Source organism: Aulonocara stuartgranti (genome assembly GCF_965226115.1).
Source record: "Aulonocara stuartgranti genome assembly, chromosome: 13".
NCBI classification, from domain to species: Eukaryota; Metazoa; Chordata; class Actinopteri; order Cichliformes; family Cichlidae; genus Aulonocara; species Aulonocara stuartgranti.
The window spans coordinates 19,103,791-19,128,168 of NC_138949.1; the positions used below are offsets into that span (position 1 = coordinate 19,103,791).

A 24,378-nucleotide genomic window follows, 5' to 3' on the forward strand; every position below is an offset into this window, starting at 1 on the left:
ACCATTTACCATAACTGCCACGTATTTCAACTCTAGAAATAAAATCACCGGGGGAGCGTTTTCATACTCACTGGCACTGAGATTTCGTAAACATAGCCAAAGTAGGGAGTCCCAATGAAAGATGGCAGAGTGTCTTGAGCATCAATCACATTAATTGTCAGGGTAGCAGAGGAGGACATAAACTGCTCCTTCCCATTAAAGCTACCACCACCATCCTAGAACAAAAGTAATAACAGTTTAAATCTGCATTTTTAAATGTAAGTCTCCTAGATCAAGAAATTGCTAATTTACATGTTCCTCTGCTATAATCATGTTTCATGATTTTATGTTCATCTTTGAGTATAATACACCAAGCACCTTTGCAATAACAATGACAAAGTGTGTCTTTGCTTTCTCATAGTCCAGCATTTCTCCAGATTTGACACGAAGGACTCCACTGTGTCTGTCGATGGCAAACAGAGTGGACTGAGCACTCTGCAAAGAAAATGGAACAAATGCATGATTTTAAAAGCACACGCAGAAACACAAATAAGGGGTTACATGAGCAAAAGCCTGTCACTGGCACTCTTAAAACCCTTTAACAAACACTCACATGAAAAGTGGTCAGGTGGCAGAATAAAACCATACAAAAGCTCCTTGAAATAAGCCAATTCCAATATCCAGTCTTTGCCCATCTGGATGTAAAGTACCCATATGTTCAAGGACATAGCAGGCAGGTGAAAGCTGTTGTGTCCAGATGTGGACTGCCTGTCTCCTACTTCCAAGCCAGCTGTTCTTTGTTCTTAATAGTCCAAAGTGCAAACTAACATTGTGTCGCTGAGCCACCCCTCGCCGACACAAATGTAACTGCCATTTAATCCCCATCTTCATAACTACACCAACATATTCAGGCACAAATACACAGTAACACAGGAAAATATATGTAACCCCTGCTTAGTACAACTATACGTCATCAGTGTTGAAAGCAGATTATTGAAAAAACTTAGCGGTTTACAATTTTACCTAACAAGTAAAAGAGCCCCGGGAGGTGACACAAATCCCTTTGGGGTTGTGTAAGGAAGGGCGTGTGAGTGGGCAATATTTTCCCACTGCAAAGTGATACCTGTAGGTAGTAGGTGACCGAGCCCCCTGAGCCTGTGTCTCTGTCCACTGCCTCAACTTTGTAGATACTGATTCCAGACTCTGTTGTCTACAATGTACAAGAAAGAAAAGGTAACATTTAGAGCTTAACAAGACCTTTTTCACTTGGAGAAACAGATACTGTTGTCTCGGCTTAACTTACTTCCAGTACATCAATGATCGCAGGCATGTTTTGGAATTCAGGCTTTTCATCATTTGCATCCATTACAAATATTGTCACTCTTTCCACAACCTAAAAGCAAGAACCGACAGTAGGATAAAACCACAAAGCATGTTGAAGTTTAGTATTTTGACTTTTTTTTTTTAAAAGGAGCTAAAAGTTGATACCTTGCTTTGCCCATCAGTGATGCTGACAAGAACATCAATAGAGTCTTGTTTCTAAGTAAATAATAGTAGTAGGTTAATACAGCAACCAAGTTGTTATAAAAACACTGAATTGTCGATCTGTACATCTTTGTAAAGTTTACCTCTCTGTCCAGCTTTTCTACTAATGTAATGTTTCCAGATTTGGAGTCGACGCTGAAGTACTCTTTGGACCCTGGATCAAAGGAAAGGCCGTACCTCACCTCTTGGCCTTCAGGATCTGTGCCATTAAGACGATAAATTTGTGTACCTATAGAGAGATATCATTATTAAGAGTAAATATCCCCTCACAGAAACAAATTGTGGAAAGGTACACAGTTTCTAACCATTTACTATGAGGTGTACGTTTCTTTTGGTAACAACTGCTGTGGAACAAACCAGGCTGAAACACTAAGTACCATTTGGAGTATCCAGACTGATGCAAGGTGTTGTCATGTTTCGGCCGCGTGGCAGGCAGGATGAGGACCCAAATTGCAGACTCACACACACGGGGGATAAACTCAAAATGCAGCTTTATTGCTGATAAGTGATAAACAATAACGATGATACAAAAAGCAATACGAAACTACACTAAACTGGGAAAAGCTAAAGTAACATATACTGGAAGACACGGGGAGAACCACACACGGCATGAGGGAGAACGCGACGCCGAACAGAGGAAGACGCAGACAGAAATACACAGAGGGTTAACGAGGAAAGTGGGAACACACGGGGAACACAGGTGACACAGATAACCATAACGAGACAGGGCGGAGTGAACATAACACTGACGGGTACAGGCACAGAGGTTCAGACAGGAGGAGAGAGAGCACGGGGAAAACACAGACATAACAGGCTGGGGAAACATGAAACAACCACAAAGGGAGACGAGGGCTCATAAATATATAGAGGGCACACAGGGGGGAGAGAGCACGGGGAGAACTTAGACATAAAGGGCAGGGGAAACATGGAATAAAACATAAGGAGAGACGAGGGCTCACAGATACACAGAGGGGCACACAGGGGGTAAAAGCCATGAAGGGAAAACACTTAGGGAACAACACAACAGGGCAACTCAGAAAACACGGTCTAAATAAGGAACGAAATACAAAAATACATGGAAACTAAGAATACTGGGCCCACATGGCCCAGGACCATGACATCACCCCCCCCTAAAGGGCTGGCTCCCGACAGCCCAAACCCGAGAAACAAAAACAAAAACAGAAAACAACCCACCCAGGGCGGGAGGCGGGGGACCAGGACGGAGGGACCAGAACGGGAAACAAAACAAACAACAGAAAACACAGGAGCACATGACCATAGTCAAAATAAAGTTCAGGGGGCCGACCCAGAGCCCACAGGCACAAGAGTTCACGGGTCACACGGTCGGGGGGCCGACCAGGCGGGTGGCACAGGTGGCAGAGCTGGTCCGGAGGCCGGCCGCGCGGAAGGCAGCGGCGGCGGCGAAGGAGACGACGGAGCAGTTCAGGGGGCCGGCCGCGCGGAAGGCAGCGGCGGCGGCGGAGGAGACGACGGAGCAGTTCAGGGGGCCGGCCGCGCGGAAAGCAGCGGCGGCGGCGGAGGAGACGACGGAGCAGTTCAGGGGGCCGGCCGCACGGAAAGCAGCGGCGGCGGCGGAGGAGACGACGGAGCAGTTCAGGGGGCCGGCCGCGCGGAAAGCAGCGGCGGCGGCGGAGGAGACGACGGAGCAGTTCAGGGGGCCGGCCGCGCGGAAGGCAGCGGCGGCGGCGAAGGAGACGACGGAGCAGTTCAGGGGGCCGGCCGCGCGGAAGGCAGCGGCGGCTCTCCAGTGTCAGGCGTGCTGGCCATGGCCCGGTGGGCACAGGACCAGACGAAGCACAGGCTGAAGGCTCTGAGGCTGCTGCAGCTGACGAAGGCTCTGAGGCTGCTGCAGCTGACGAAGGCTCGGAGGCTGCTGCAGCCGACGAAGGCTCGGAGGCTGCTGCAGCTGACGAGGATGCTGGACCAGACGAGGCAGCTGATGAGGATGCTGGACCAGACGAGGCAGCTGATGAGGATGCTGGACCAGACGAGGCAGCTGATGAGGATGCTGGACCAGACGAGGCAGCTGATGAGGATGCTGGACCAGACGAGGCAGCTGATGAGGATGCTGGACCAGACGAGGCAGCTGATGAGGATGCTGGACCAGACGAGGCAGCTGATGAGGATGCTGGACCAGACGAGGCAGCTGATGAGGATGCTGGACCAGACGAGGCAGCTGATGAGGATGCTGGACCAGACGAGGCAGCTGATGAGGATGCTGGACCAGACGAGGCAGCTGATGAGGATGCTGGACCAGACGAGGCAGCTGATGAGGATGCTGGACCAGACGAGGCAGCTGATGAGGATGCTGGACCAGACGAGGCAGCTGATGAGGATGCTGGAGCAGACGAAGGCTCGGAGGCCGGGCCAGGCGAGGTTGCAGAGGCTGAGGCCGGGCCAGGCGTAGCAGAAGCACAGGCGGATGTAGCCGGGCCAGGTGATGACGAGGCGGTCGCAGATGGCGGCTGGACAGGCTCCTCGGGCCCTCCAGCTGATGCGGCGTGAGGCTGAACGGGCCCCTCGGACCCTCCAGCGGAGACAGGAGGCTGAACGGGCCCCTCGGACCCTCCAGCGGAGACAGGAGGCTGAACGGGCCCCTCGGACCCTCCAGCGGAGACAGGAGGCTGAACGGGCCCCTCGGACCCTCCAGCGGAGACAGGAGGCTGAACGGGCCCCTCGGACCCTCCAGCGGAGACAGGAGGCTGAACGGGCCCCTCGGACCCTCCAGCGGAGACAGGGAGGTGCTGGCCGGGCTCACTGGAACCCCCAGCGGACGAGGTAGATGGCGGCGTGGGAGCCGCGGAGTCCTGGATGAGCTCATCCGAGCTTCCAGCAGGAGCTGAAGTAGAGCCAGAGAGACCTGAGACCCCTGGCTGAATGTTGAGCTGACCAGCGGACCGTACAGCTATCGGGGACTGGGCTACAGGAGCTACTGGGGCCTGAACTGAAATAGGTGGCTCTGGAGCTACTGGGGCCTGAACTGAAACAGGCGGCTCTGGAGCTACTGGGGCCTGAACTGAAACAGGCGGCTCTGGAGCTACTGGGGCCTGAACTGAAACAGGCGGCACTGGAGCTACTGGGGCCTGAACTGAAACAGGCGGCACTGGAGCTACTGGGGCCTGAACTGAAACAGGCGGCACTGGAGCTACTGGGGCCTGAACTGAAACAGGCGGCACTGGAGCTACTGGGGCCTGAACTGAAACAGGCGGCACTGGAGCTACTGGGGCCTGAACTGAAACAGGCGGCACTGGAGCTACTGGGGACTGAACTGGGGGTGACACTGGAGCTACTGGAGACTGAACTGGGGGTGACACTGGAGACCCAGGTGACACTGGTGTACTGGGGTGAAGGCAGCGAGGATGCAGTCTCTCTCTTAAGGGAGGATCGAATGATTTAGCGATAAATCTTGACGGGAAAAGATGCCGATGCTGAGAATACCAGGCAGCGGGGGCTAACTGAACTGAGGGTGGCTGCGAGGGAGCTAACTGAACTGAGGGTGGCTGCGAGGGAGCTAACTGAACTGAGGGTGGCTGCGAGGGAGCTAACTGAACTGCTGGCGGCTGCACCGGCGATAAGCAGCTCGCGTCGACATCTGCCACACAAAACACAGCCCCTGAGCGAACAGTCACTATGTCTGGAAAAGACACAGAGTCCTCACTCACCACAGCAGGTGAATTGGAAGTCCGAGTGTCCGGCTGTGGGGTGGTGCGTCGTTGTACAGTGTCTCCGGAGTCCAAACAAAAGGGGACAGAATGATCCGAGCCCGGTGTTAAAAAAACAGAGCCACTCACAGTTGTGCACGGGTTAAGAAGTCCGGGATCCGAAGGCTCGGGCTGAGAGTGTGACACACGGTCACTCTCTCCCAGGGGTGAAAACTGCTCCGCTGCTCGGGAACGGCGATGACGTGAACGCCGTTTTCTCCGGGAAGGGGGAGGAGACGAGCCGGGCCGCGAATCCGTCAGCGGGCCGGGCTGAACATCCTCCGGCTCTTCGTACAGGAGCGACCGCTCCGGGAGGACGCCTACAGTGGAGACGAGGAAGTCCTGGATGTGGGGGTGGAGCGCGCCGAATAGCCACGGGAGTCCGGACACCATCCGCTGTAGGCGGACGGCTACGGTCTCCCGGTACTCACCCTCGGGCAGCACCACCCACTCCTGACAGTGATACTCCACTGTATAAATCAGATCCTCCCGGAGGTCAGCGGAGGGGTTGTGAATTGCTGGGTCCATATCGTGGTCGCGTTCTTCTGTCATGTTTCGGCCGCGTGGCAGGCAGGATGAGGACCCAAATTGCAGACTCACACACACGGGGGATAAACTCAAAATGCAGCTTTATTGCTGATAAGTGATAAACAATAACGATGATACAAAAAGCAATACGAAACTACACTAAACTGGGAAAAGCTAAAGTAACATATACTGGAAGACACGGGGAGAACCACACACGGCATGAGGGAGAACGCGACGCCGAACAGAGGAAGACGCAGACAGAAATACACAGAGGGTTAACGAGGAAAGTGGGAACACACGGGGAACACAGGTGACACAGATAACCATAACGAGACAGGGCGGAGTGAACATAACACTGACGGGTACAGGCACAGAGGTTCAGACAGGAGGAGAGAGAGCACGGGGAAAACACAGACATAACAGGCTGGGGAAACATGAAACAACCACAAAGGGAGACGAGGGCTCATAAATATATAGAGGGCACACAGGGGGGAGAGAGCACGGGGAGAACTTAGACATAAAGGGCAGGGGAAACATGGAATAAAACATAAGGAGAGACGAGGGCTCACAGATACACAGAGGGGCACACAGGGGGTAAAAGCCATGAAGGGAAAACACTTAGGGAACAACACAACAGGGCAACTCAGAAAACACGGTCTAAATAAGGAACGAAATACAAAAATACATGGAAACTAAGAATACTGGGCCCACATGGCCCAGGACCATGACAGGTGTAGAGGGACAGCTGCACTGCATTCGCAGCCAGCAAACTGTCCCTGACATCAACAGGTGGCAGCAGCAGATGAGCATGTTAGTGTGAGTGCATACACGCCACACAACATCTGTTCATCTATCAAAGACTACTTAACATCCTGGACTCTCACATATTGGCCACCACAACACACCATTTTGATGATTGGTTGTTCTACAGTCCTATTAGCTGTTCACACTAAATGTTCCCCAGTACAGAGGTCAATCTCACCAACAGCAGTGTCCTCTGAGAGGCTGAACAAGGCCAGGTTTCCATTGTAACTGTAGGGTCCATTGTCGTAGAAATATGGAGCAAAATCTGCTTGTGCTGCCGGCAGACACATAAATCAGAGAAAAGAATATTTAAATGTCACAGGTTTATTTGGCATAATCTTTGAAAGAAGAAATTGTGCTCCCTGAACTATCGGTGAGTGGAGGCAATAAAGCACAACCTTAATCTATGACTGAATCAGTCTACTGAGTGTTTTGTACACATACTACTGATATGAATTTGTAATTTTAACTGGTTCTGTCTCTATAGATGCTAAAATGGCAGAAGAAATGCTATGTAAACTGTATACACAACCTCCTCTTTCTTTGCACTTTGTCTGGGATTAAAGGTGCATTACATCAACCTCCTAAAATACTCTTTCTATACATAGACCTGCGATCTCTGCTGCTTTTACCTGTAATACGATTCCCGTTATTTAAAACAGTTTTAACCTACTATTGCATATCAGCTTTAAAACTCATTTCATAAAACAAGCAAATAATTTTGTGTATCTTAAAAAAATACTTATATTTCCATTTGGAAAACCCAAGACATAAATAAACTGAAAACTGAGCGGAGGTTCTTTATAACAGTGACAGAATTACAAAATTAATACATAAAATAGCCCAGAGTCTGAATATCATTCACAATCTGATCGCATCAGGATTAGTAAACAGTAAACAGACAAACAATAAGGTAAACTTACCAAAGCAGGCATGCACAAACACAAACAGTAGTAGCAAATGTGGTATCCTTACATGCTTCATCCTAAAGAATAAAGTCATGAAATCGCACCATGAAGACGGCTTCGTCAAGAGACCTCTACATGAGCTACACTTCTCAAGGTGTTCTCTGGCAACTGGAGAAGGCTAAACGCAGATGCTCACATACTAATCCAATGACACATCTTAAGAGCTGATTCAGGGCCCCCGTAGTCTCCAACTGGGCCTTAGCAACCAAAAGGCCAAAGGAGATGACTCTGTCTGCAAAAGCTGTACATCTACAACTTTGCAGTAGATGTACAGCTATATTCTTCACATTTTCAACTTTTAATGTAAATTGTGTTATTACTAGCCAGAAATATATAGAAATCTGTTTTATTCTGATGTTGTCTAAATGATAATTCATAAAAGTTAAGCTATTATCGCACTTTTTACAATCACTGGTCACAGTGAAACATAACGATCAGGATGTTAATTTTGTTTTTTAGTTTTAAAGCTTTGATTTATGATCTGCTCTGAATGACCGCAGTCTCAGCTATGTAACCACCCCGTACTAAATATAATGACCATTTTACATAAAATATTGTGACCAACTATGTTTGATGTAAATTCTATACTGTAACTGTAGTCAGTGATTTGTTTATATTGGACAAGGGTACCATCTGCCATGCAGACTTTACAACCATATGTTTCAGTAACATAAAAAACCCTCACTACCTATGCAAGTAGCTTTTATGTTGAACTTTTATAACTAAAAACATCACATGTAGTACTAAAGCGGGCTAATCTTCTTGATTGATAATCTCATTTTCCAGCAGGTGGAAATCTCCTGTAAACAAATGTTATATAATACTTAGCCAGAGGTCCTCTTTTTACGAAGGTAGTTATTTTTTTTTTTTACAAATATTTACAAACAAAACATAAATGTTTCCAAATTTGATAGTTTTAAATTCATTTTTTCACTAATCCAAATAGTCAGTCAACATCACTTAAAGTGACTCAAATAATCTAATAATTCTTTCTCAGTTCTCTAGAGTGCAGTAATGTTTAAAAATCCAAGTAAAGACCTCAAACTCGCTGTCTCTATCCTGCTGAAAGAGGCCTAATATAATGTACGAGGGTGTACATGGTCTGCAATGGGGCTTAAGTAGGTGGTACATGTGAATGTAATGTCAACATGGATGGCAGGAGCCCAAATCATCACACTGTCTACTAGTTTACCTTATTCCTGGTGCCAGGTGTTCTCCAGGTAAGTGATTTACACACAGTGGGCAATCCACGTGATGTAAAGGAAAACATGATTTCTCAAACCAGGCCACCTTCTTCCATTATCGTGGCGAGTTCTCATGGTGAAGTGTCCATCGTTGATGCTTTTGGTGGTGGACAGGGGCCACTACAGGGGCCTCACTAGTCTGCAGGTATATATACACAAAAAACCGTATTGCACTGTGTATTCTGACACTTTTCTATCAGAACCAGCATGAAAGTTTTTTGCATTTTGAACTACAGTAGCTCATCTGTTGGATCGGACCACACAGCCCAGCCTTCACATGGCTGCCCATGACCCTGTTGCTCTTTCACCACTGCAATAGATATTGACCACTGCAGACTAGGAACACCCTGCAAGAGATGTAGTTTTCAACATGCTCGGACCCAATCATCCAGCCATCAAACTCAAATCCTTACACTTGCCCATTTTTCCTGCTTGTAGCACATCAACTTTTAGGACAAAATGTTCTGTTGCTCCTTAATATGGGATGGAACAGTATCCCTAACAAGCGAAGAGATAGTCAGTGTTATGCCTGATGTGTGTTTATAGATAGCCTTTTATATCCACATTTCTATTGCATAGCTATCTACTATCTACTTTATAAGCTCAAATTGCAGACCAAAAAACAAGAAGGAAAAAAAATCCCATTTGTTTTTCATTGGCAGATGTTATATGTTTCTTCCCCACTTGGAAAAATAGGTCAAGTATACAAATGCATTGTTTAATTTCTATGCATACCATTAAAACACTTTGCATGAAAGAGGATTTACACACGTGAATAAAGCATTTCAGCATCCAGTCTCGTGCTGATATTAAATCTACTATATATAATCTGAGCTTTTGTCCTAGAACTTATAGTGGATAACATGTTCTAAGTGTGTGCGTAATTCACGAATGTTTTCACTCAGAAAAACACAACACACAGATGCAGAACATCAGGAGCATCAGTACAGTTTAATATCACTGACCTCTGACAGCAGTTAAATTCTCAGCATATATGATGAAAGCTTTCAGACTGGGCATGTAAATATCCAGCATTCAAAGAGATCAATCATTTTCATGCCTTTTGAAACTCTTACACAATATACTTACTGAAAATGGTCACATGTCAAGTTACTTCTGTGTTGGTACTTAGGGTCATGCCTCCAGCTTTAATTTTTGTAATACTGACGGATGGCATGCATTAAACCACTGTTCTCTAATCTGTACACATGTGATGCATGGAGCCTAACTCTGGTAATATAAACTACATCAGATGTAAATATGAAGCACAGTTAGCACTTACATTGTGGTTGTAAAAAAGCCCAACTGAGTTATGGCACGTAACATTATGTAGGTTCAAAAACAAGTACTTTATATGTGTGCTTATATTTAATAATAGTCATATGAATGCTATGAAGGTTTTTATATCTTCCCAATGATGAGTGTAAAAAGTATGGCTAAAAGTTCACTGTTTTATAGTTTCTAGTATTGTGATTTCAATTATTGTGACATATGTGATAAGCTTCTGATTGTTGGTGACAGACCATAAGGATGCCCAAAGGAATTTTAGGGCCATGCCTAATCACTAAGACTAAACCTGCCTCAGTGTAACCTGAACCATTTGTACTAGCTGCCAACAAATGACAATGATAAGCTTCCAGATGGGTCACATTTGTCATACCACATTTTTGAATGGGTTTGTGTTAACATAAAAGATTTAGCATCAAGATGAAACCATAAAAAAGATACATTTAAGGAATAAAGAGCAGCAGAAGACGAACATGTTGTATCACAAAACAATCAGGGAAGCAAACACAGCAAGAGAGTTCTTTCCAAAATAAAGGTCAAACATGGATTCAATCACTTATAGCTTCTGAATATGTGAAAAACACCTGCATGAAGAATCGTTCAAACCAAGTATTAAAAAGGGGAAGCTCTTCAAGTTTCATTATTTCTCCATAAAGTGTTACAGTTACACTGGATTTTTCTTTTCACATATTGCAGCTACTGTCTAGTGACAAAAAATAAACCCTAAATTATAAAATGCCAAATGAAAACACTGATTATTTATTTACACAAAAGAAAGTAAGCAAACTAAAACTATAGCCGACTATTTTACAAAATTAAAATGATAGCTGAAGCATTTAAATACATTTTATTTCAGATTCCATGTAATGATGATCATATGACTGAATGTTTCTGCCATGAACATTTCAGCTTGTTGTACAGGATTAGAGTACATAGCTCATATTTAGAACACGTTTTTGGCCATTTATCAAGATGCGATGTTGACAGAGAGAGCTACATGTAGAACTAGTTTGGCTCTGTTTCTGTACATGTCTCTGAAACGTGAGAGTCTGGAAAAAGGACTAGTGAACATGTAGATATGTTTATCACTAAGACGAAGAATATTTTGGATTAATCTTGTTGGGTTTGAAAGAATCTCAAGCATACCAAAGATACACTCAAATCATATATTTTTATTCCCTGAAAACAAACTTGTGGGTTTATACGGTATCTGGAGAGCTTGATATGTTTAACATAAATTGATAAAATTCCAGTTAAAACAAGCTGCCCTTTCCCCCCTGCTTAAAAAAAATAAATGAAAGGAAAGTCATGTATTTACCTGGGCGGAAAAGGAGATTTACCAAAAATAGAAAGGGAAACTTTGAATAAACTGAACAGTACTTGTATCACTACAAGAGCACCTGTTCTCAAGCTCCCCACTTCAGCTTTGGCCCTTTGGATTATTATTGATAATCTCTAGTGTGGTTTGCCAAGGCCAAAGGTTTGCTTTCAGTCCTGGTCCACTCTAAAACTGGGTCATGCCTTTAATCTCTCCATCTACAGTATACTGTAGGTTAGCAGCCTTTCATTTTCATAAACTGCAGAATGAATACACGGCACATTTTTTTCTGCTGGAGTAACTGTGGACTAAAATGATCATTAGCATCTGCACAATAAGCAGTTTATATATAATCTATTAACATTTTATTTCCATATTATGGATGAGTCCTGACTACATTAAAAATAAATAAATAAAAGAATTTTTAAATTAAAATGAGGGTTTAGCAGTGAAAAAATATCTAGGAAAACAGCATCAGTAAAAAAAAAAAAGTAGTATTCACAACAGTATTAAACTAAAACCTAAAGTAATGTTAATATATGCAGAAAAATGCACAAAATATGGGTATGGTGTGCTTACCTAGTTTGTTGTTTTCAGGGAATGAAAATATATGATTCTTTGGTATGCTTGAGATCCTTTTAAACCCAAAATGTTTAATGAGGATAACAATGCAATCTGACAAAAAAAAAATCACAATGAATTAAACACTTTAAGCCCTGACAGGAGCCTACGGAGGAGTTCAAACTAAGCATTTGCTCTCTGATGCACTGCTCCATACTCTGCTTTTACTTTGCTGCCCCCAAGTGGTACAAATCAGATGGTAAACACTACATGTAAAAATAAACAGGTCTGTTTATTTGGCGTGCGTTTGCTTGGATACAGTTTAGAGACAAGACAAAACAAAAACAAAACAAAACACAAGCATCTATCTCAAACAGCGGGTCAACTGTAGTAGTGAGTATCCAGCTGTTATATACTTATACAACCACATCTGTAGATGTGTTCTGGACCTTTTTGCCAGCATACACGTAACAATAATAAGAATAGCAATGTTTACCAGCACCCCACAGACAATGTGAAAGTACATTGTACACAGTACTGCATTATGATTCCATGCAAGTTCTTTGAAAATCGACCGGCTCTGTGAAATTGAGGCAATACTAACTAAATACACACACCTGCGTTTGTGACATGCTTGAATAACAGGAAATAAATAGCTTATGAAAGCTACAGCATCTGCAAAAAGCCTTTTTTGCTGTGCTCTGTTGTTTCTTGCAGTGTAAAGGTCAGCACTGCTCTTCAAAGTAGCAAGATAGGATGCTAATAAAACGAGCTGCTTAACCTACCCCTACCAAATATAGCTATACAGTAATCAAACCAGTGCAGCAGGATATACACAGGAGTACATCTGCAAAGTCTCACCTGTAAGAAATGAATTATTTTACACTGCAACAATCGAAAGCAAAGAGTGCTTTCTCGTTTTTCTTTGTTTGAATTATTTTCTTGTGGTCTACAGCAGAAGAATAGGCTCAGCTCATTCATTGGGAGTGACTGGGACAAGGACAAGATTAGAAATGAATATATCACAGGGACAGTTCAGGTTGAGTGGTATGAAGACAAAGAGAAGGGATGCTGTGATGGTTTGGACATGTACAGAGAAGGGATAAAGGATACGTTGGACAAAGGATGTTAAAAATGGAGCTGCCAGGCAGGAGGAAATGAGGAAGACCACAGAGAAGATTCATGCATACTGAAGGAGGACATGAAGGAGACTGGTGTCACAGAGGAGGATAAGATAGGGTGAAATGGTGGCAGATGATCCGGTGTGGTGAGCAGCTTAGTCATGTCATGACCACATTGACTGCAACTTAAAGACAAACATCAACAAAGTACATTTATTTATACATTAAATTTTTTAGGAGCTATTTCAGTACACAATAAGTTTTACTATAGCCCACTTTAGCATGAATGATTCGCGCAGCGCCACGAGGCTTTACCTCTGACAGGAGGTTATGTTAATAGGAAAGGTTCGTTGGAATCACGTGACCTTGCCAACCAACACAGGCTGTCCGGGCGAGAGTTAGGGGTGCTGTGAAGCGTGGCCAGCTCGCTCTTCGTGTCGTGGTGTCCAGCACGAGAGAAAAGTTGGAGAAAAAGTTTTGTAAGAGGAAATACTACGCTTTAACTATATTTAGGCAACACCGTGCTTAATTACTTTTATGCGGTTTATCGTTTCCTCTCTTTTTGCTTTACTTTTTTAAATCAGTCAGATTTAATTTAAAAAAGGATATATATACATATGCTTTCGCACTGGTCACTCTTTTTAGTCTTCGTATATCAATGTTTCTGTACGAAGCCTCTGTGCTACATCTGGTGGAGGAGAGCAGCCCGAAACCGGGGATAGTACAATGAAGCCGTGCGTCCATCTCCGAGACAAAGCAGCAGGATGCTACGAAAGGACGGTATTTCTCACAAATCAGGGACATTTCACTTGAACTCACCAAGAGGCCAAACAAAGGTTTGTAAGACACACCATCTGAACATCCCCGCTTCTCATTTTAGTGGCTGCAAATCGCGAAATGGTTAAACAGCGCATATGCAGAGCCGTCGAATCGCACGGGCTTGTAAACATCCTCTTCCTTTTGCTAAAAAGGATGTTGAATTGAGTTTGCTAACCTATTGTTTCAACCTCAAATGCGCGGTTTGTTTTCTGTGATAACAGCAGAAATATGCTGCAATAAGCTGCATTTCCGTTTAGCCCACTTTCCATTACACATATCAATTTCTTATTTAAATAAATCGAATATATGAAGGAATAATGCTTTGATTCCTGCTCATTATATACTGTATTAATACTGTGCAGAAGTATGCAGTAGTCTGTATTTATTCTGGATCAGTAGATGGTACAAATTACACTGAATTAAAATCCCCCTCCCCCATGAACGACTGCCAGTGCCATAGTGTTGAGCACACCACACATAGAGGGGTGCAAGTGTGAAACAGTGGTAAACAGTGAAATTAAAGTCAGTCAGTTACATAGAAATAATAACACCTGTGCAAACTATAATGGCTCTCAGTATTTGCCTATAGCACCTTATTGTTTACACTTGCACTCCTGCAGGAACAGCAAATCTTTCAGTGAGACTTTTTGGCTTTTAACATCTCCATGAGATGCTGCTCGGAGGCTTTGAAGGCAGCCATTAATGTAATTTGTAGTGAGATGATAAACAGAGTGATGTGTGTTTCTGCCTGAGCAGATAGTCAGATTTGCCAAACGCTCCAGTGACTCTTGAATATGTAAAAGTGCTCATCTCAAGCGCTTCAGCCTGACAATTTGACGGCTTTGCCGTATTAAACTAAGATAATTGGGGGATATTTACTCACGGAGCACACAATCATTTCACAAACTACTTGAAAATTGTATTTTTTCCTTTAATTATATGCTTTGTAGAAATTATTCACTCTCCTGACAGGACCAAATGGCATGTGCGTGCGTGTCTACATTTCTTTCTCAGCAACACGGAAACGGCATTATTCAGAGTTAAGAAATTTGTTGTGCTGAATGATTTCAATTAAAATTCATTGTCAATATGGTTAACTTGTTTTCAGAGGAGCACTATGACACCAGTGTGGTATGTCTTCCTAACTGGTTTTCCTTGTTATCCATGCCAGCACAGCTCAATATTCCCAAAGCATGGAAGGATTACTACTTTAGCTAATGACACTGAATAGAATTGGAAAATATCATGCTCCGACTTACCCAGCTGTCTATGCTGATAAATTTTAAAAAAAAATTGAGAGTTAGAATTGAAGATTACTGAACTGAAAACCTGCTGAGGCTTGTGTCTTAAAGGTTACTCCACGGCATGGGAAAGCTTTTGGTTTCTAAGAATGACATGCTGGTGATAAGATGATGATAAGATGACCCAATTCATCAACAGAGACAGTTATAATATGTGTAAAGCTCTACTCAGTTTCCCACGATGTCTTGTATTTGGCTTAATGCTGAATTAAGTGTTAAAGGACTACTTTGCAGTCAGACTGTTTTAGCCCCTGTACCTCCTGTTTTTGTCCCCCCCCCCCCCCTTTTTTTTTAGCCTTTATTTGACACATGCAGAGTGAGACAGATTTGAACCCAGGCCTCGGCTGTAGGTCTCTGTTGCCTGTTCCAACATTTGTCTTTTAACTTATGCCATTCTCCAATCCTGGTGAAAACCAATAGTGTCATTTTCTGTTGCTCTAAGAAATAAGACAAACAAATTTGTAAAAGCTGTTGCTGTTGCACAAGCACCTCAATATAGTTGAAATGTCAGAGCAGCACAAATGCAACCACATATTGGTTAGAGATTAAAAATAGACTGGTTATGTTTCGGTTTGTCTTTAAGCACTAAGGAAGCTCTGTGACAAATAGCACAAGAACTAAGATCCTATTTTTATTTGTCTTTTTTTTTTCTTTCTTTAGAATGAAGCCTCTGCATGACAAGCTATGACCCAAAGAACAGCACTGTAGAGCTCACATTGCAAAGGGAAGACTTAAGAATGAAGACCAAGTATGCAATCGTCTTTATCTGTATTGTGGCCCTGGTCATCATTGAAAAGGAAAGCAACATCCTCTCTAGGTAAGAGTATGGAGAAGAGTGTGTAATAATCTGCTAAATTTTATATTATATTTGTGCAAATCTGAGGAAAGCTAAAGGGATCTTGTACTTTTTGGGAGGTGTGTTTCCTTTCTTACCAATAAAAATACATATTAAGACCCAGCAGTCTACCTTAGCTTAGCTTGCCTTGATGTAAAGACTTCAGATGTGGTGTTGCCCTGCCCAGATGTGCTTGCCAAGATGTTTCTGTGCTTCAGATGAATGCACCTTCTTGATTTAACAATCATAAGAACAATAATCTTAACCCTAAAGCAGCATAAAGCCGGGGAGGATATAATTCTCAGGTGTGAGTTGTCTCACAGGGAGAGTTTCAAGCCTTTATCATATTAAGCTTTTGTTTCCATGCTGAAGGTTTTTTGAGAAAACTGTGTTAAGATAATTATGAAAAGATAGATAAGATAGATAAGAAACCCTATCTAAAAAAGATAAAATGGTACAGTGTCAAGATGTGTAGAGAGTAAGGAGCCAAAAGCAGGACTCAAGGTTGTCAAAATAAAAAAAATGAAACATTTTTTAGGTCAAAGGGAAGAAAACTGAATTCAAACAGGGATCACGCCAGAGTAGATGCAGGGACACTTTCAGCTGGAATCAAACCAGTGATCTGAGGCTTGCCAAGAAAATGTATTAGCCACTTCACTGTGAAGGCACACACACAAAAGAAGGACAAATAGACAGAAATATAAAAATATACACTGTAAGCGCTGGTAGGCCAGAGGAGGCAGACTTGAGGACAAGACACTGCTGAACATAATTAACTCAGATTGAATGTCGTGATGCATGCTCAATCATCCAGGTAAGTAAATTCCAAAAGGTTGAGTCTGTTCATCTGGACGTAGCGTTTTCAGTGGGAGAAACGTTTTGGCACTCATCCAAGTGACTTCTTTAGTCTCAGCGGACTGCAGGTTTCCCCAACCTTATAAACAATACATTTGCACAATGACTGAAACCAGCACCACTGACGAACAGTGGGCTGTGAGGTTAGTTCATTGATCATTAATATGCAAACTGTCATGACCATTGATCAACAACCCCATTGATCAGCGGCCATTGATCAATGGCCATGAGTACCATTCACAGATAGTTGGGGAATGGCTGCAATCACAGCATTGTAAGATGGTGAAAGATCTATCCTTAGGCCGCCTCCTCGATTCAGAGATGGTCTTCTCTGAATCGGTCATCTATGAATCAAGTTGGGGGCCAAAGGGTAGATCTTTAGGTAGGTTTGCTTGGATTAGCAGTTGTAAATATTTTGTGTTATTGTACTGTTGTGTGTTTTAGTCATGTTTTTGTGAAGGAAATTTATAATTTCTTTTGTTTTAATTTCTTATGTACTTTTATTTTGAAAGGACTGGGTTGTAGTTGTACCATGCTTTGGAAGGTGGCCTCATGTGTCAGTGTCACTGATAACTGATCGGGGTTCTGCCTTCCTGTAGGCTATATACAGATATATATCTTTTTACCTTATAAAAATCCTCTGTGCCTCAAAAGTGCTTTCACCCTTGCTGGTTGTTTTAGTTATAACTCAGACATAAATGCAACTATCAGCTAAATAAAATATATAAAAAAAAGAATAAAATGTAACACCTTATGGTTTGCCAATGGATATTTTATAATGAAGTCTATTTATCTTGTCAGGGTCTCTGACAGATTGATCCAGAGGCGGATTCCGCAGCAGCAGGATTTCAGCAACATAACACAAAAGGGCTCCCTGATGGCACTCAAAATGTTGCTGTCGCGACTCTCTGGTACAAAGAGGGATAACTCAAATTTCTCAGAGGAAGAAGAGGAGGAAGAACTAGATGATTTGGGGACATACAGCTACGCCGGTGGCCGTAAGCACGTATTACTCTTGGCCACCACACGGACAGGTTCCTCATTTGTGGGGGAATTTTTTAACCAGCACGGGGAGAACATGTTCTATCTGTTTGAGCCACTGTGGCATGTCGAGCGCATGCTGACCCCGGCTGCAGAGGCAAACAATGGGACAGTGTTGTCGGGAATTTACCGAGATGTACTCCAGGGGCTTTTCCTGTGTGATTTCTCACCTCTTGAGAAGTTCATCTCTCCCCCACCTCAGGACCATGTCACCCCATCTCTTTTCCGCAGAGAGTCTAGTTTATCACTCTGTGAAGAACGGGTCTGCAGTCCTGTAATCAGAGATGTTTTTGAGAGGTATTGTATAAGTTACAAATCCCTGTGCTGCTAATCAAGCCTGTAATCTTTATTTATGCAGCTGCAAAAGGAAGGCCTGATGGTCATGACACTACTTTAACACTAAGCTATCGTCTGTGTGCCTTATTAATAATATTCCCAATGTTCTTCTGCATGACAACAGAGAAAAAATATTAATTTAGTATATGCATGAAATATTAATATTCCCACTATTCAGTTTTGTAAAATGCTTTTTATCATTTAAAAACGTTATGGTCTTGTTTTAGGTATCACTGTAAGAGTCGTCGCTGTGGGCCACTGAACCTAACTCTTGCATCTGAATCCTGCCTTTCCAAACAACACCATGCCATTAAGACTGTTCGTGTACATCAGCTGGACACACTGCAGCCTTTGGTAGAGGACCCTCGCTTGGATATCAAAGTTATCCAGCTAGTTCGAGATCCAAGAGCTATCTTAGCATCGCGCATGGTGGCGTTCTCTTCAAAATATCACACGTGGAAGGCCTGGGCGCAGAACGGCCAGGTGCCCGAAGATGATGAGGAGGTGAAGAGGCTCAAAGGAAACTGTGATCACATTAGGATGTCTGCAGAGGTTGGACTGAGCCAACCTCACTGGCTCAGGAACCGCTACATGCTGGTCCGCTATGAGGATATCGCCCTCTACCCTATGCAAAAGGCAGAGGAGATGTACAAGTTTGCGGGGATACCATTTAGTTCCCTGGCCAGGGAGTGGATACTGAGGAACACCCAGACCACACAGAAAGCCAGCGGGATTTACTCCACTCAGAAGAACTCATCAGAGCAGGCAGAGAAATGGAGATTTACAATTCCCTTTACATTGGCTCAGGTAGTTCAGAGAGTGTGTGGACCCACCATGAAGCTGTTCGGGTACAGATTTGTGAATGATGAAACGACACTGACCAACAAGTCCATTAGTTTGCTTGAGGATAGATTATTTAATTAATCAGGAGGTCAACATACAGCTGTGAAACTGCACAATACTGCATGGCATGCAGTGCATGTGAGCCAGCAGAAGCAATTACTGTTCAGATCAAAACTGTTAAACAAAGGTGCCATAAAAATACAAACAAAGGTGCCTCACATGTAGGCCATACAGTAAGATGCTCGCCAATGATGTGCCTCATTGAAATAATGAAAAACTACTTGATAAAGGGAAGTATTTATTTGCATACTGTGTTCACTGAGTAGCCTGAAGATTAAACTTTGTTTCATTCTCTTTATTTCATTTAGAAATGAAACAAGCATTGATATCAAGGCCAAATGTGACAGATTATTGTGTAGGATTTTTGTTAAATCTTCATGGTTGAATTTCATGTTACAAACTTAAAGTGAAAGTTATGTGCATATGTTATCTAAGGGAAATTTTGTCTTAGAGGATCCTAAGACCTTTTCTTAATAACACCCAGTTTGGCTGGTTTCATGTTTTTATACATCAGCATTAGTCTAGGCATTTGCTAGAGTTATGTTCGAGTAGACATGATGTGCTGTGATAGAGTTTTACAAATCTTACTCAGGAAAAGTATGTTGTGTCTCGATGACAAGCATTGATATTTTCTCAACAGTGTGCCGTGTAAGAGAATAGGTTCTTCTTTTGAAAACTCTGAGATTAGAGAAGATAAATTAAGATTTATTTATCAATTTAAAGATGATATATGAGAAGTAGTAACACTCATATATCTATATGAAATATCTACTCAACTATTTTTTATTTTATTTTTTTTATTTCTAGCCAGCAGCCTTAACTGCATCTGTATTAAAGTATTTCTCACTTCTCTAAACGTCCAAGTAGGTTTTGTTTAATTTTGTTGCTTGCGTGAGAGCTGATCTGTTCTTATGTTGGTCATTAAATGTAAGGTTTTTTTGTTTTCTTTTAAATCACACAACAACTCAAAGTAATAAAATCACCCAAAAATATTAAGACCTGCAGAATCCACCCTGTAAAGATGTGTTGTGTTTTGATATGACCTGTGTAGGTTCACTCACTGGCCAATTCATTTGGCACACTTGTTCAGCTGCTTGTTAACACAAATATCTAATCGACCATTCACATGGCAGCAACTTGATGCATTTAGTTATGTATGCTGAAGTTCAAATTGAGCATCTGAATGGGGAAGAACGGTGATTTAAGTGACTTTCATGCTGTTGGTGCTGATATGCTGGTCTAAGTATTTCAGAAACTGATCTGGGATTTTTCCAATAACCATCTCTAGGATTGAGGGGAAATGATCTGAAAAAGAGAAAATATCCAGTAAGCTGCAGTTCTCTGGAAGAAAATTCCTTGTTGATGCCAGAGGCCAGAGGGGAATGGCTGACAGGCAGATAGGAAAGCAGTAGTAACTCAAACACTCATTGAAGCCAAGCTATGCAGAAGAGCATGTGGAAAACCCATCGAATCTTTAAGCAGATGGGTCAAAACAGTGGAAAACCACATCTGATGCCAATCCTGTCGGCTACAAACAGGAAACTCAGGCTATGGGGCAAAAAATATTTTAAAATGATGTTATCTGATCTTATGAATCTAAATTTGTGCTGTGACATTTGGGTGGTAGGGTCAGAATTTGGCATAAACAACCTGAAAGCATAAATTCATTCTGCCTCATGTCAATGGGTCAGCCTGGTGGTGGCAGTTTAATGGTGTGGGGGATAGTGTTTTAGCATGCTTTAGACCTGTTAGTACCAGCTGAGTATTGTTTAAACACCACAGGCTTCCTTGAATATTGTTGCTGATCACGAGCATTATTGATAACCATCTTCCATGTGTCCATCCTCTGATGGCTGTTTCCAGCACAGAAGGACCATGTAATAAAGTTCAAATCATCTCAAAACTGGTTTCTTTAACATGTCACTGTCCTCAAATGGCTTCTAAAGCCACCAGATTTCAATCCACTGCTTTTGGTATGCTGTGGAATGTGAGAGTCACATCACAGATGTGAAATCTGCAACAACTATGAGATGCTATCAGTGCAATATGAATCATAATTTCTGAGGAATGCTTTCAGCATCCGGTTGAATCTATAACACATTGAACTAAAGCAGTTTCAAGTAGGGCTGTGCGATATGACCAAAATCTCATATCCCAATATAAGAATTCTATCGTCCCAATAACGATATAAATCACAAAAATGTAACATTTTCTGTAAATTCTGTGACTCTCGGGCAGCTGGACTTGCGTGAAGTGTTTCCAGCTGCGCGTCGCGTACCTGGAGTCGAGTGTTTTAACTGATGCATGAAACGATACATTTTTAGACATAAGTTGTAACGGCCGCCGTTTTCTTTGTGAGTATTTATTACACAACGTGCTGCGGGGAAAAGCCTGTTCTAACGTTTGAGTCTAAGGTTTATTTTTTTTTTAGCACCTGGCGGCTCTTTCTTACTTCTCATCCGTAAATAATCTGCTCTTTCACGTGATTCAGTTTTGAAAAGTCTTAACAGGATCTTGAGCTCTATTGTGAAAGGTTTATGTGGAACATAAACAAGCGGACACGCGATGGCGTTACCGTCGTTGTTGCTAACGACAGGCGCTTGTCCGTCTGTAGTGTGGTTATAGTAAATATAAGAAAAAGAGAGAACTTTAAGAAATGAATATAGCCACTACAGTGACCATGAAAAAATATTGCCGTAAACAGTTTATTTTGTGACACCACGAAACAAACGATAGCATAAATTGAAACGATAGACGTTTTTATATCGTCATCCGATATATATCGTTATATCGAACAGCCCTAGTTTCAAGTAATAGCAAGATATACCTAATGAAGTGGCTGATGAGTGTATACAGCCTATGACTTTAAGTGAAACCCAGGTGGTGCTGGCTTAACTGTCAGTCTTGATAAAATATGAAGTTAAGCACTGTGACTTCAGATAAATGGCAATATTGTGCTCAGTTTCACTGTGGCTTCATTGAAGCAGCTGTGAAAGGCATATGTTTCAGAATTTCACGGAGCTTCACTTACCTTCATTTTAAAAACATATGAATTCATATATATGTGTGACATACTGAAGCCAGAACAACCAATTTTGTAGCTCAAACAGTGGGTGTAGTCACAGTGCAACATAGTATGCATTTAACTAATGCAGCTATTCGGAGTGGGAATACATGCAGTTCCTTTTTTTTGGTGGGGAGGAATACAGATGTGCAGTTTCTCCCTGTTTATGGATGATTGCAAAAAGGTTAATAAGGAACAGAGGCTATTGCCAACATAACTTCAAAGTTTTTGTTGTGGCAAAAAAACCCCAAAGAAAATCAGAAAAAGTTTGAGTCTAAGTCAATTCACCAAAGGAAATCTGTTCTTAAGCCTTACTTTGGCTAATTTAGTTAGTTGCACATTTTAGTTCTTTGAATACTGAAATACTAAAATTGTTCTTTTTTACAGCTCAGATGTAGTTCTTTCAAATGCACAGTCTGCCATTGAAGTGCTAATTTAAGGGGGCATATAAATATTTGAATTTCAAGAAATGATTTGGTGCTCAGGGGAATCAGGTATTAAGTTGGCATTTTTGTAAATTAAATCTGACTTAAGCACAAACCTCTGGTTATCAGCAATGTAACAAAGTAAAATAACGTCTGCGTTCTATTTAGATACATTTTACTGAATTAACCAAACAGTGGAAAACTTGACAAACCTTGACTTGACAGAACGATAGAGCAGTAAGTTGTACAGAATGCAATTGGTAAGCAAACACTGGCACTATGTTTACTATAGTCATTGCTTTGATATCCAACTATCCGATCAGCTTATTTTGCTTGGAATGGAAGCAGTTTGAGAATGAAATGGCCAAAATGCAAATTCCTGTGGAATTGTTGATGTAGTTCAGCTGCATATTAAAATACACACTGCTGCTGCCTGTGATCCTCTAAAGGCTTAGTGTAAGTAAAGGAGAAACAGGGAACCCATTCAGGCCTGCATTCCGTCTATCTGCCTCACATCTCAACTGAGAGAGAGCACTTTAGAGTGCACAGCTGTTGGTCAAGCTGATTTTCTCCCAGATCATTTCCCTGATGTTATTTCCACAGCAGAGCAGCAGCTGTTTCTTCCCTGCAAATGAGAAAAGGTTTCCACAATGGGTCATTGAAGAGTTGAACCTGGCAATGTGTCAGGTTTTCTCAAGGTATCCAGTGTTTTTGACCAGAACTCAGACCAACTTATTTACACTCACTGAGCTGAAATACAACCTTGTCTTTTCACTTTGCCATGTGTTTATAATTGCTAATATTTTGAAAGTTTTCCTGACTTTGGTTTCAAGTGTTTTTAACTGACACACTCGACTTGTTGGGCCTGGTTTAAGCCCCTGGCTATCACTCAGGTCTTAGATTCACTATTATATTCAGAGGATGAATCACTGAACATGCACCATTCCCTCACAAGATGTGAGACGGTTTTCAGCCACCCATTTTTCATCTCGCAGATTTCACCATGAATCACCCACTCGAATCATGTTCATTCACATGGTTGCACTCACTCACTCACTCACTCACTCACTCACTCACTCACTCACTCGGTGAAATGACCAAAATAATAAATAATTGAGTGATTTAAGTTATTGACTATAACTGAGTGCAAGTTCTGAAAATAAATGGATTGTTTCCAAAAGCAATTTGTTTGCTTGGTTTTGTCCACCTACCCTGGAAAGTTTACTCGTGGTTGTTGGTGCGACAACTGGAGACTAACACAGATTTGAGGAGGAGCAAGTAACTCATACTATAAGGCTGTATTTTGGGTTATTATTATTTTTATTATTATTTGGGTTATTATTGTTGATGATCTGGGATCTGAACTTCTGTTTGTAAAATTACACAATTAGGTTCTCTTAACTGTAATTTGCAATGCATTCAATCACATTGCTCAAAGTGAGCACAGAAAAGAAATTCTTTGGATTTCTTCAGCATTTGCATGTGGGGAAATGTTGAGATAGCAGGCCACATGCATTAATGGCATTAAATAAAATCATAAATATAATGTTTTGAATGTAAAAATATAAGCATTTTCTGTTGTGTAATCGATACTGTTGACTATAATATTCTATAAGGAAAAATTAGAGCATGCTGCAGGTATTACAGGTACTGAACTGCAATGGTTTGTTCCATATCTATTTATTAGACTCCAATTTGTTCATATAAATGGCAAGTCCTTTT

General features: G+C 42.3%; 3 protein-coding genes across 8 annotated transcripts in view; 2 read left to right on the plus strand and 1 right to left on the minus strand.

The window, feature by feature from the left end:
• cdhr1a (cadherin-related family member 1a) overlaps positions 1–18,182 on the minus strand; it is a gene marked incomplete at its 5' end in the record, with an annotated part of 29,597 nt that extends 11,415 nt beyond the window's left edge. For 2 of the 5 annotated variants that reach the window (XM_082557894.1, XM_082557898.1), the window contains 9 exons: positions 72–215; positions 358–474; positions 1,103–1,189; positions 1,283–1,372; positions 1,468–1,518; positions 1,608–1,753; positions 6,757–6,852; positions 7,502–7,563; positions 18,099–18,136. In XM_082557894.1, coding sequence (XP_082414020.1) covers positions 72–215; positions 358–474; positions 1,103–1,189; positions 1,283–1,372; positions 1,468–1,518; positions 1,608–1,753; positions 6,757–6,852; positions 7,502–7,563; positions 18,099–18,136 — 831 coding nt within the window. Of the gene's footprint in view, positions 1–71; positions 216–357; positions 475–1,102; positions 1,190–1,282; positions 1,373–1,467; positions 1,519–1,607; positions 1,754–6,756; positions 6,853–7,501; positions 7,564–7,682; positions 8,236–13,896; positions 14,055–18,098 lie in introns of those variants that run through there. The other 3 variants (XM_082557895.1, XM_082557897.1, XM_082557896.1) reach the window with 3 other exon arrangements.
• Positions 1,936–3,952, plus strand: LOC309720714 (uncharacterized protein; the record flags this gene model as incomplete). Its single annotated transcript, XM_082557852.1, has 2 exons — positions 1,936–2,909; positions 3,252–3,952. Exons 1-2 carry the CDS (start codon positions 2,600–2,602, stop codon positions 3,950–3,952), a joined length of 1,011 nt encoding a protein of 336 aa, XP_082413978.1. The 5' UTR covers positions 1,936–2,599.
• On the plus strand, positions 12,904–23,807 carry chst3a (carbohydrate (chondroitin 6) sulfotransferase 3a). Of its 2 annotated transcripts, none has more exons than XM_082557905.1 (5): positions 12,904–13,556; positions 13,752–13,913; positions 15,858–16,014; positions 17,689–18,225; positions 18,492–23,807. In XM_082557905.1, exons 3-5 carry the CDS (start codon positions 15,872–15,874, stop codon positions 19,186–19,188), a joined length of 1,377 nt encoding a protein of 458 aa, XP_082414031.1. In that variant the 5' UTR covers positions 12,904–13,556; positions 13,752–13,913; positions 15,858–15,871; the 3' UTR covers positions 19,189–23,807. The 2 variants fall into 2 exon arrangements, with proteins under 2 accessions (XP_082414031.1, XP_082414030.1); XM_082557904.1 differs by having other exon boundaries at positions 12,904–13,223; positions 13,418–13,913.
• Positions 23,808–24,378: the final 571 nt, after the last annotated feature.